Below are 13,240 nucleotides of genomic sequence, written 5' to 3'. Positions count from 1 at the left end.
TAGTCAACGCGCGCGTAAAAGTAGACTACAAAAATGTTCAAACTAATTAAATCCAAACTTTAGCTTGACATAATTTCTATTGCCAGCAGTTTAAAATTCTTAAGTTTACTACAATGTACAGTACACACTCGCTAATTGTTGTTTATCGAATTTATTTGTTGCATTTAGTAATTAATTAGCTTAAAATGCTGATAAGCTTACAATTTTGTTTAAATAAGTTTTTTATTAATTGTAGCTAATTTCACCAATTCGAATTTGCTGCTCAACAAATTTTGGCCACTCCACTTTCTTTTCAGACAACTTTTTGATATTATTTAAGCTTCAAGTCTTGAGAATTTCCGATTATTTCTCTACCTGTTTGCTTGCCGCCCACTCCACTTCACTCCATTTCATGTCATTTCATTTTACTTTACGTTACTTTACTTTATACCGTGCATATATTTCATTATCGTTGCAGCTGTCTGTTTTCTGACAACTCTTGCCATACCCCGCCCCAGCTCTTGCTCTCTTGCGTTGTTTCGTTTTTCATTTCAAAGCTTTTTTTGTTGCTTTTAATTAAAGCGCCAAATTAAAAATGTCGCCAGCGAGAACTTTTGCCACCCTTGTGCGTCTCTCTCTTTTTTTTTTATCAGCGGCACGGTGGACCAAAAGTCAAATTTTGTATCATAAAATCTAATCAAATAGCTACTGAGCTAATTTGTCACAGACAAAATTAACTTTATTATAAACAAAATTATATTTGTCTTTTAAATAATATTTTTAATTTTTATTTTGCAATTTATTTTTATTCTTATGTTGAAATTTCCCAGAAAGAAAGCCACAGCAGGCTTTTTAATCTAAAAAATATAAAGTTGAATATTAATAGCTCAGTCAGCTGATTTTTTAATTCTAAAAATCTCTACAAAAAGCTTGAGCTTAACTGAAGTATGCACAATATAAAAGGAAATCTTTTTAAAGCTTTGAGCACAGAAAAAAATTCAGTGAATGGCAGCAAATTAGCAATTTGAACCCATTGTGCAGCATAGAGACCGCATCACGTTAAATGTCAGGCAAACAAAAGGCCTGAAGTATTTGAAAAAAAAAACACACACACACACACTCACACTCACAAGCTTTTTTACGCCCATTAATTTTGACTGCGCGCGCTCTTTTAATTTTTTCTTTTTCGTGCAATGAAAAGTGTGAAATGCGCTTTCAATAACGAGCTTTGCATTAGCAGCAAAGGTAACAGGCAATTGTCAGCTGCAAAAAAAATTGTTGACTGACTGCAGTTAAAAGTTAAAAAACAAACCTTAACCCATTAGTTAGTGATATAAGTTAAATGAGCTGCCCTGGGCAACAAATTGTAGCAGCTGATAACAAATAAAATACGTATATAAATAATTAAATTAAATAAAAAATACATATATTTAAAAAATAATTGTAGAGCAATTTACAATAATATTTTAATACAGTTACAATTTAATTTTATTAAGGTAAACAAATGAAAGTTAAAGTTGAAGTTCTTTTGAACTGGCCCGCATGACAATTTGCATATTCCGAGTCTCTCAGTCTGTAAATTCAGTCAGCTGCATTGCTAATTAGGCAATTAGCCAACTGCCGCCGCTATAAACAAACTTGGCTAAAACATTTTTACGCTCTTTCTTGCAGGTCCGGAGGATATACTCAAATTTTTGGGCAATGAGAGCGTTGTCGATCACTTCAAGCTCGTGACCAAGGATGGCAACAGTCTGCTCATCGGTGCCAGGTAAGTGACTCGAACTTCAAACTCGAATGCACTTTTAATTTAGCTGATGTTGTTGTTGAGCTTTTGGGTTGGAGCTCCAAGAATTTGCCTATTGCTAACTCTATTCATTTGTCTCGTGCAGACTTTGATAAAAGGTTGCAGCAGTGGCAACTGTAGTCAAACGTATACGATATAATGCGCATACGCAGCGTATGCAGTATATAAAAAGATTTAGCACTGATATTAACTAAAAGCAAATGCAGACAATGTAAATGCAGCTCAAAGTTGATTGCGCATACGCAGTGTATGCTATAAAATAAATTGACTAAAAATTAACTAAATTACCTAAAAGCAAATGTAAATGCAGCTCGAAAGTTTAAAGGTTAAAGATCCTAGTGTCAACTTTTTTGGCTGCTCGTAAGCTTCGTGCTTAACATTTGCTTAACATGTTTTTAAAACGAAACTCCACTGCCAAATACACACATACCACACACACACACGCATAAAGTAAACTTCAATTTACTTTTGCACACATTGTATTTAATTTAAGTAGAAAATACTGTTGGGCTTGCAAGTCTATGCCAAGAGACAGCTGCAGCTGAAGTAGCAATGGAAGTGAAACTGGAAGCGCTTACGTGTGTGTGTGTGTGTGTAGGGGTAACTTTGATTTTGCGAAGAAGTAAAACAAAAGGAAGAGCAAGCTTCGCCATAGAAAACTTTGCAGCAGGTGCTGCTCTCCAAGCGCTAAAAGGGCGCCGAGCCGAGCAAATGTGTCTGTGTGTGAATAAAGTTTGTAGCCAACTGTGACTCAAGTGGGTAAACTCGAAGGCTTGCCCTCACACACACACACACACACACACATGCATTGTAAATTTAGCTGTTGTTGGGCTAAAAGCCGCAAAGGCTGCTTTCAATGAATGTTTGTTGTCAGGTTTATTATATGGAGAAGCCTCTTCAACAATAGACAATAGCGCAGGCAGGCAGGCAGACAGACAAAAACCTCACACACGCACACATACGCACACACTCGCATTTGTTTTTGTGTGCCACAGCTGACACACATATTAAAATGTTGCATACTTTTCAGTAGACATAATAAACTTGTGTGTGTGTGTGTGTGTCAGGCCAGAAATTTATGCCAAAAAGGAATGCGTACAGCTTGTAAGACAAGACGTCAGCACTACTTCAACTCCACACACACACACACACACGCACACATGCAGCTGTGTGTGGCGCCCAGAACAGTGCAAAACTTCAAAAAATTGCAATAAGTTTTCATAATTTAATATTAACACGACTTTGCCAGTCCACTCTCTACACTTCACATTTGCTAACGGCATTTTCACACACACGCACACACATGCATTTTCAAAGATGCTGCGGCAAAAGTGTTTGGCTGGCTTTGCAATTAGTGCAACGTTGCGTTTAATATTTTATGCTGGCTTTGGGGCTCCAGAGCAGCAGCAAATGGGAATTATTTGGGAAGAACTAACTGCGTGGCAAGCTTGGGCAACAACTTTGGTTGCGTCCAAGGCGCCTAATGCAATAATGAAGCGTAGAGAAAGTAGCAGTGGATAAGAGTTGCTTAGCTTTTATTCAACTTGCTAAAAGAAACATTGCAAGTAAAAATAAATAGCTTTAAATATAAAATTAATAATAAACAAGTAGCTTATAATTAAAAATAAAAACAGAGCTTTCTTTGCTCGACTGGTTTCTAAATTTGTACATTCAGATAAAAAAAATTGTAATACAAAAGATGAAGATAAAATACAATAATATAATAATACAATGTTTCGAATACTAATTGCTAAAAATGCTGTTGCTTGTAAACAGAATTTAATTGCAGTAAAAATATTATTTTAGTAGACATGCGCTTTAATATTGGAATATTAAAAGTTTAAATGCTTGTTTTTAAATAAATTTTAATTGCTGTTCAGTTGAGATAACAAGTAATGTTAATAAACTTCATCGAACTGCCGTCTATCGATACTATCGATAAACACATTGATAGCCAAGTTAGCAGTTATTTATTTTATTTAATTTCTGTTTGTAAACGCTGCAGTTTAAATCGTAAATGCTGCAGGTGCCAAATACAAACAGCAGCAAGCAAAAATTTGCAATTTCCCGTGCCACACACTAAAACATTTGTACTTGCTGCTGTAACACATTTTTTTTTTATTTTTGTAAATTTAATTACATGCATAATTTCCGGTTTGCTTATTTTGTGCGCAAACAAAAAAAATAAAAACGTAGCGAGGCAATCGTAATGTGTGGGCAATGCAGGAACGTATATATGAGTGATGGGGCGTAGCTGAGCGAGAAAGACAGATGGAGAGAGTGAGAGTGAGAGAGAGAGAGAGAGAGCGGGCGGCAACATAATGAGCCAACAAAATGCAAACACAACAGAAACGCAAGCAAGGCAGAAAAACTAAAGTGAGCGCCACAACACACACACACACACACACACACACAAATTAGAGCTGTGTTAGTGTGCGTGTGAGTGTGTGAGAGAGAACTTGTCGGCTTTTTGCTAGAGCTGAGTTTTTGCACGCATGAACGCATTTGTATGCTGGCTTTGTCGTTGCTAGAGTTGCCACTTACGTGATTAATGGATTTTTAACAAGTTACACATTTCAAAAGGAGACCCCAAGCACACACCCCAAGCACACACACACATACACGCATGCTCACTTAGCAAGGCAGGAGCAGAGCAAGAGCGTCGTCCAAATAACCAAAGGACAGCCAGCCAACTGTTTGTGAAAGCCAAAAAGCGCCCACGTGTATGTGTGTGTGTGTGTGCGTGTGTTAACATATGCATGTGTATGTGTGTGCTAAACTAGCATGACAGGGCGGAAATGCGAATGTGACACGCGTTTTGCATGTGAAACGTCATGAACAATGTAGAAAAGTCTCAAAAAAAAAATGAAACGAAGGCAGCAGCAGCAGCAAAACGTAAAACTAACTTCCCTACACGCTCGTAAACCCCAACGGAACTGGCACGTATACGCTACATACACACACACACACATACTTGGGCTGCTCCCACTACCAAAAAGGCTCTCTCTCTTCTATATGCAAAGTCAAAGTGAATTCGTTAAGTTGCCAAAAGCAGCCGAAAAAATAAGAAAAAGCAACAACAACTCGCTGCAAATGGAAAGCAAGCAAATAGTCGTAGTCCTCGTCTGCCAAATTCTCCCAGGTAATCGAAAATAAACCAAATGCGGCACACACACACACACACAGAGAGAGAGAGATGGGGCTTTTTATTCGCCACAGTATTTATCCTTTGAGTCGCATTTAATTATTTTCAAATTGATTGAAAATTGTGCATACTGCTTACCATTGTATGGAAAATGATGAGTAGCTATTGTTAAGCACACATATGTGTGTGTGTGTGTGTGTGTGTTTAGATTAATATTCTACAAGCTATTTAAGCAAACAAATGTTGAGAGTTGAACTGCGAACGAATGTAGAAAAAAGGAACAAATATTTTAAGCATTTATACAACTATAATAAAAACCATAAACACTTACATTAATTAATAAATAAAGTGCCAATTTAATTTAAAAATTTGGGATTTAAAATCAGTAAATTAAATAGTTAATTAGTTTATAATAAAATGGTAATAAATTAACTTATGCTAAGTTATGAAGTATTCAGATTGGTTAAACACGGATTAAGTCCATTCAAATATCTGTAGATTCAAAATTAGATTTTTTGTCAACTTAAAGCATTTAAGAAAATGCTCATTAAATAATTTTAAATAAATTCTAGCAGTAATTATTGCGGAAACTAATTTCGATTCTGCTGCAGAAAACTGAGTTTAAATAAATAAACGTTCTATATACTCAGCTAAAGATTTAATGTGCATGGATTAAAATTAAATCGTTCTATAAATTAAGTATTTATTGTATTCTTAATAATTATTATAAATACTGAATGAACTTGAAGCTAATAATTATAAAGACTAACCTAAATATATATAAAATTACTTTAAATATAAATGATTGGAGTTCATTGCTTAAACAAATAAATTAGCTTATTAGCAATTGATATAATTATTAATCATACCCATCATCATTTGCTCAAGCTTGCTGACAATATGAGACATAACTTTGAGATGAGCTGTCTTTTCGGGTATCAATTTCTTTCCACTCGCTCATCTTATTGAGCTAACTGACAAGAGCTAATTGCCATCGTCAGCTTCAGCTGTGGATGGAATCGTATTTAGCCCTAACAACTTTAGAGCTTAATACAATTTCTGGCTGTCGCGCAGCTGTCTACTCTGGCTCTGCTTCTCTCTCATGGAAATGAGGGCAAGCTGGTGAGCCCTTAATTTGTTAAGAGCCGAGCCTCGTAGACATGGCCTAGCTACCTATAATCGGTTGCAATTCAACGCTAAATTTGTTATACAGAGTTTTATCTGATCCACTTTTGTTGTTGACTGCGCTGAAAATTGGGTTAACACATCTGCAACTCACACATGCCACATGCCACATGCCCCCCATGCTCATGCCTATGCCAGTGACAGCTTGGCAATCGAATAAATGGCGACAAAGGCGGAAATCAAATTGCTAAACGAAAAAAGAATCATTTGGCAATGTCTGTCTCTGTTCTAACGTGAACTGAACTGAACTGAACTGAACCAATTCGTTCGCGTTTGCTTTTGCTTTTGGCCACACATACATATGTTGGCTGGCGTGTGTGCGCCTATCTTTTTGGCTTTTAACGTCTTTTTCACATAAAGTAAAGTGGGCACACGGGCACAGTGGTATACATCAAAAACAATTCTGCAAACTGCATTGCACATTTTTGTAGCTAAAAAAATAATAAATAAATAAGTAAATATTTCTATGAAAATATAAGTATAGTTATATTATAATTAGTCGGTTTTTTGTTAGAAAAAAATATACATTTTTCGAATTTAATTACACATTGTCTGCTATTTAAAGCATCTTAAATTTTTCATACAAATTTTTAAGGAAATTATTCTAAAATGTCCAATATTCATTTTTATGTATAGAGAGTTAACGTGATTTGAAAAAATAAATATGTAAACATAAAATTTCTATTTAGTAAATTTCTTTAAAAGTACCCACTGTATCTTGTTGGCCATTTTCAATGCTTTTGTCTGCAATTTTTGGCGCAGCACAAATTCGTTTACACTGACACACAAACGCATGTGGCATGTGGCATCCATCTTTTATTTCATTTCGTTTCGTTTGCCTTTGTGCAACATGCAACACACACACACACACACACACACACACAGAAAGAGAGTAGAGTACAATCATTGTTGTACCACAAAATTCATTTCCGCTGCCTCTTGCCACAAACAACAACGAAACCCATAACAATCGTCAGCTAATTTTCTAGGATTTATTACGCATACGCGCTGTATGCAATAACGTTTGGCTTGCTTCGCTCTCTCTCTTATTTGACCAGCAAACAAAATGAATTTTCATGCCAATTTTAGCCAAGGTTGCTATGCAGCCGTTGCCTCTAGAGCTCTGCCTGCATTGTTAGATTGCCAACAACTAAGCCTAAGTGCTTTTGTTCCATAGTACTTGGCCATACAGATAAGTATCTTGAGCTAGAGAGCCAATGACAATGCTACTTAGTAGAAATTCTTAGCTAGCTAGTTGTGTATTTTAATAAGCTACACTCTAGAAATGGGCACAAGGCATGGAAGAAATGAAAAAATATATAAAATTAAATAAAAGTTGAAATCATGCGAAACAAATATTTAAAAAAAATATTTATAAAAATACTAATTAAAAAATATTAAATCAAGCTAAGAAAATTTGTACATTTCATTTTAAAGTTAGTCAAAGTGGTTTTTCTTTTCATTTTAATTTTAAGAATATTTTAAAAAGCATACAGCATACAAAAAAATTATATGCAGTTTCTATAATATTTAAATAATGCATATTTAGCGATTTTGTCTTCATGTGGGCTAGAGCTGGATTACAATCTACTTAATTTAAATATTTTAAAGGAAATACAATCAACTAAATTGTTTAGCATTGCAACTTCAATTAATTAATTAAATGTTATATGCTATAGCCTTCAGATATGATCTAATGATCTAACTGCAAATTGTATAGCAGCCAAAACATTGACAAATTGACAACCAGTGCAGACGAGTTGCAGCCAATATTTTATGCAGCTCTCACAGTTTGTGTTTGAGTAATTGGCTACTGCGACTTTAATCATGCTTATGAGTCGTAACGGATGCTGGGCCAACAAAATGCAATTCGCTTTGTCATGTTGGCCCCGTTGGTCAGTCAGCCAGTCAGTGAGTTGAGTCAGAGCCACAAGTGACATGGTCAGAGGTGAACATTGGCATGTTGGCAATGGATGGCATTGGCCATATGTGAAAATTCCAGTTGAAGCCAAACCTGCAGAGCCAGCGCCAGCGCCAGAGCTTCTGATCTAAGCGAACTCTATAGCTCACACACACATTTTGCTTTTTGGCATTTGACAGTTTGGACATTTGCTGCTTGCGTTGACTGCTGACGAGCTTGAAAGCATAAAGAGAAAGAGAGAGAGAGAGAGAACGCTTAGGTATTTTTTGTGTCCTGCAAATGAAAACTCTCATTCAATGACATCTCAAAACTCAAACCGTCAATTCAATGCATTCCAAAACAGTCAGAGCCTGCGGCCTCAGGGTTCGTCCACACAGCGGCAACAAATTCATGTGGCAAACGTTGCAGTTGCAACGAGCTGATGCTCTAACATTAAATGAAAAAAACCAAAAACTATTTCGGAGAAATTTGTTATTGCTTTCGGCTTATGAATTCATATAAAAAACTCAGCAGCCTGCAAAGCAGCTTTGATCTGAATTCTTAGAATTTAGTAGTAGGGTTTGCACTTTAGGAATTTATTAAAATGAAAGCTAAAATAAAAACAATGAATTTAACTTTGATGTTCAAAATAAAAGTCACACGGAGTTTAGGTAAAAAAAACGAATATTAAAATTTTATTATTTAGAAACTACTATAAAAAATTTAAATAAAATAAGTAAAAATATTTATAAAATTTTAAAAGTTACACTTTTTTTAAGGTAGTCCATTTTAGGATTAATAAAACTTTTGCGTTTAACTTTAGCACATTTTTAAGAATTGAGTGTCCAATATTTGACATAACTAAAAGTTAAATAGTAACGTTCAATTAATTTTTAAGGCCACATTTTGTATAGAGTATAACCATTTATGCCAACTGCATATGAAAACAATTGGGAGACAGTGTAAGCCGCTTGCACTATTTTCAAATATTTTTGATCGGCGATTGAGCCGACTTTATGCTATAAAATATATATAAAGCTGGAAGCTGGCTGGGGGTCGAAGTGGGTGTCACAATTTTTGATGCTGGCTGTTGATTTGCTTAGCTCTTTTTCCAGCTAAACTAAAGTCATTTACCGTTATGGCAAGCGCTGAATGCAGCACACAAAAGTGAGCTGAGCCGTCGCTGCTTCGGTTGCTGCCTCAGTCGCTGTCGCTGTCAAATCGTGTGTGTGCCTGAAGCAAATCCAGCTGCCGCCTTTCATAGCTCGAGTGTGTGTGTGCGATATACAAATGAAAGGCTGTTTGGGGCGACACAGGATGTGGATGCAGCTGCTGCTGGTGCTGGGGCAAAGTTTGATGTCATTGAAAGTTGACTGGCAATGGCAGAGCAAACGGCTTTAGATTGGCATTGAATGCAAGCGATATGCAAAGCTTCCATTGCATTTATAAAGTGCCGCAATTTGCCAGCTCAATAGCCCAGGTACAGTTGCCTCCAAAGCACGTTGGGTTTTCACCAAAGCAATTTGTTTGCTTTTCTGCGATTTATATGCGCATCTTAATCATATGCAGTGGCCAATAAATAATCAAGTGTGCCACACAGCAAATAAATAATGTATATATATTATTCAAAAGCTCAATGCTAATGATGCTTACACACACACACACACACCCACACACAAGCATAAGCAGTGCAATGCTTTCAAAGAATTTTTACAAAGTGTTTTTCCAGTGAATTAAATAAAGCACGCTGAGTTTAATTATAATGGAAAAAGGAGCAACGCATGAGAAACTGCAACATTAAATTACTGTTGAGCTTAAGCTCAACTTTGATTTTTATTACATGCACAATTGTTGTTTAAATAAATAAAAGCACAAGTTGAACATTTAAATTGCTGCACTTGCAAATGAGAGTCAGGAGAGAATGTTTTAAAAATAAACAAATATTTTTTTATTTAACTCAAGTAAGAGTTGCAATTAATTTTTTGAAAAATATTAACACATGATATTTATTTCATAATTTTAACGATTTATAAATTATATTATAATGCACGCTATATGACAACAGCCCTGCAGCTTATAGAAAAAAAAGCGTTTAATATAATTTATATAGGCGTAATTTATATTCATCGTATTTACGTAATAAATTGGCTTTGCTTATGCTTGAAAAAGTACAAAATCCTAGTCTATGAGCGCTAATAAATTTGACATTTTATTAGCGCTATACATAATGATGAGCAAAATTATATAACCAAGGTCATTTGATACTCTTGGGCGTTAACGTGGCGTATGCGCAATTTTGCAAACGCATGCTAAGGTCTAGACTTTGAAGCAATGTGACTGCTGCTGCTGCTTTTAACTATTGTCTGCCTGTCTTTGTTTTGTTTTTTGTCTATTTGTTACTTTTTTGTGGGTCAAGCCGCACACACACACACAAATAGAGAGAAAATAATAATAGCGACTGCTATAAGAACAATGATTTTATTCCAAGGCTCGCTCCTTATGCTTTTTGCCTCAATCTATTTTATGGCAGCGCCAGCAGCATTCTTTGAAAGCACGTCAACCACAATGCCATTATTTATGTGCATGTGGTCCTTTGTTTCGTTGCCACTCGTTGGCTGAAGAAATTTTTGAAAAGGGTTCGCCCCACACATTTCGCTAGTCAAACTGATACAATGCGCATGAAATCAAGCGCAAAGCAAAAGTATTTGTTGTCTAACAACTGCAACTGCTCTAACATACATATATATATATATATATATATATATATATATATATATAGTTTTTGCTGTATATATTAACGATAGCTGCAAACAGTTGCCACTGCCAAAGCGTATTTATTGAGGCATTTAATTTTTGGCCAGTGCGTTTGCACTATCTGCGGCAAATGATTCGCGGTTTGCAGCGCGTGCGAATCGCTGCACTCATGAATAAATTGTGAGCAACAAATTCCAAATGCAAATAATCATGGCCAAAATGCTGTATTTATATATTCCATCTACCAAACTAATAAATATGCTGGCTTAACAAATAGCCCTGCAGTACGTCTAGTGCAAATGGCCTGCAGTTCTAACAATTTTAGCACTACGTAGCATTGAAAAAGAAATTTGTTTTCAATAATCCTTACACTTTATTCATTTTATTGATCCATTAAATTTATATGTTTCTTTTTCACTATGAATTTTATTTACTTATTAAATACAACATTTTACAAGACTTTTGTTTCATAAATGGCTTTGATTACTTCTGTTTATAATTGTTTGCTTTAAGTAACACAATTTTTTCTTAAAAAATCGATCATAACTTTTTGGTCGATCAGCAGAGTATGGCGGCTCAATAACATGCTTTAAATGCTTTCTATATCCTTCTGCGATGTTTAGGGTGAATAACCAAGACCGTTTGTCACACTTTTTCTTTCAACAGTTGGTCTTATCATTATCTGAACAACTTTCAGTGGCATTTTTTGAAATTTCGGACTCGTGAATGCGTCATTCTGCTCAATAGTGCCTACAAACAGACCATTCCAATCACTAAATATATAAACATAATTAGCAATTGGTTCAAGTATTTCAATCATTTATACTTGCCATGCAAAAAATCGATTTAGCCACCAATATGCTCCAAACTCTTCCAGCGCAAGTACTATCATCATTATCTTGATACCGATTATAGAGTGGGAGATTCCATAATCCTATATGACTTTAATGGGTCTTCAGAATTTCCAGAATGCGCACCCAAAGTTAATAAGTCGTAGGATTGTTTCTCATTTCCTATTGAGAACTCCGTATAATGTGCAAAACTTATGTTGTTCCTGAAATCCTGCACAGCTATGTGTAGCTCGTGTGGTTGAAACTTAGTTATCAAATGCAACTTTTCCAACCCAAGCCAAAAATTGCCTATCAAATTTCCAAAGCCCTGCTTATACGTATCCCAATTTTGTTTGAATATCGCATTTACACCGGTCCAGCGTAGTATTTCAGTCCAGGCATTGCTGGATCCAGGCGCTGTAAAACAGGATACCTGGAACTGCTCTGTACCAGGCACCCATATCGTTTGAATATCATTTGTATGGCCACTAGCCGCACAGCTTGTTGCTTCAGCTGGATAACTACGCAGTCTGAATTCCAATTGGGAAATATACTTATCCTTTTCCCGTTGTTCTCTATAGTTCGTAGCTTTTAGATTCGTTATAGCTATTCGTTGCTCACGAATCGTAGCCTGTAGCTCATCAAATTGCTTGCTTGAAATTGGAGTTAGTTGCATTTGGTTAATCTTAGATTCTAATTTCTCTAATCGGAATTCCTGTGTCTTAATAACAAGTTCTTGGACGTGGGTTTTGTTTTGAAGCGCAAAGTTCGTTCGTAGATATTGCAGTTCCAGTTCTAGAATCTTAGTATTATCGCATTTCGTAGTATCTTCTTCTTCAGATTCTTTTTGAATGTCAAACACATGCAGGAGAAGTTGGGGAATTAAATGGAGATTATTAAATTGTAAAGCGTAGCGTCATCAACTGAATCATTCTTCTGCTTATCTAAATCGGCAACGAGCTTATCATTCGCAGCTTTCAGGTTAATCAAAGCTGTATCGCAGCTTTCAGTAGTATTGGCTTGTAAACTTTTGATGGTGAGCTCCTGTTGCTCGAACTTTCTTTCATATTCTATTAAGTCGTTTTTCATTTGCTTAGTAATATTACTGAAATAATCATAGCATTCCTACGAATACGACAAAATGAATTGTTAAAACAAATAAAAATAATTATATTATTGCCACACTTACCACAGCACAATCAATTGCTGAATTAAATTTCACATATAACATCAAAATCGTAACTAATAAAACGCGATTCGGACTATGCATCTTGAGTAGAGTAAGCTAAAAAATAGACTGAGCACTAGTTTTATAAAGACAGTCCGGTATTATCAGCATCAATATGTGAATTTGCGAAAGTGATAAGCATGTTAGAAATTCATTGGAACTATGTTATCTATAGCTATATAATGCTAATTATCAAGAAATCAAAGAATTCGAAAATGTCGTGAAGTTCAATTTTGTTTATTTATTTTTTAGTATAGTATATAGTACAATAATGTAGACAGAGCAACTGAGGTCTTCAGACAGTTTTTGTCTATTCTACGTATCTTCTTATATTTAATTTTGTAGTGAGTTTTATAAATCTTTACCTATTGTTAGGGTTGGCTTTTGCGAGAGGTTATTAAGGGAGGGAGATTAA

General features: G+C 35.4%; 1 protein-coding gene across 1 annotated transcript in view; it reads left to right on the top strand.

Moving 5' to 3' along the window:
* The window catches only part of LOC108607437 (semaphorin-1A), a 128,495-nt gene that overhangs the window by 72,996 nt on the left and 42,259 nt on the right, over positions 1-13,240 (top strand). The window contains 1 exon segment of the mRNA XM_033294830.1: positions 1,651-1,747. Within this exon segment, the coding sequence (XP_033150721.1) occupies positions 1,651-1,747 (97 nt within the window).

This window comes from Drosophila busckii, chromosome 2L (assembly GCF_011750605.1).
Source record: "Drosophila busckii strain San Diego stock center, stock number 13000-0081.31 chromosome 2L, ASM1175060v1, whole genome shotgun sequence".
Lineage (NCBI taxonomy): Eukaryota > Metazoa > Arthropoda > Insecta > Diptera > Drosophilidae > Drosophila > Drosophila busckii.
The sequence above is the reverse complement of the archived record's forward strand: the minus strand, read 5'-3'. Positions and strand labels throughout refer to the sequence as shown.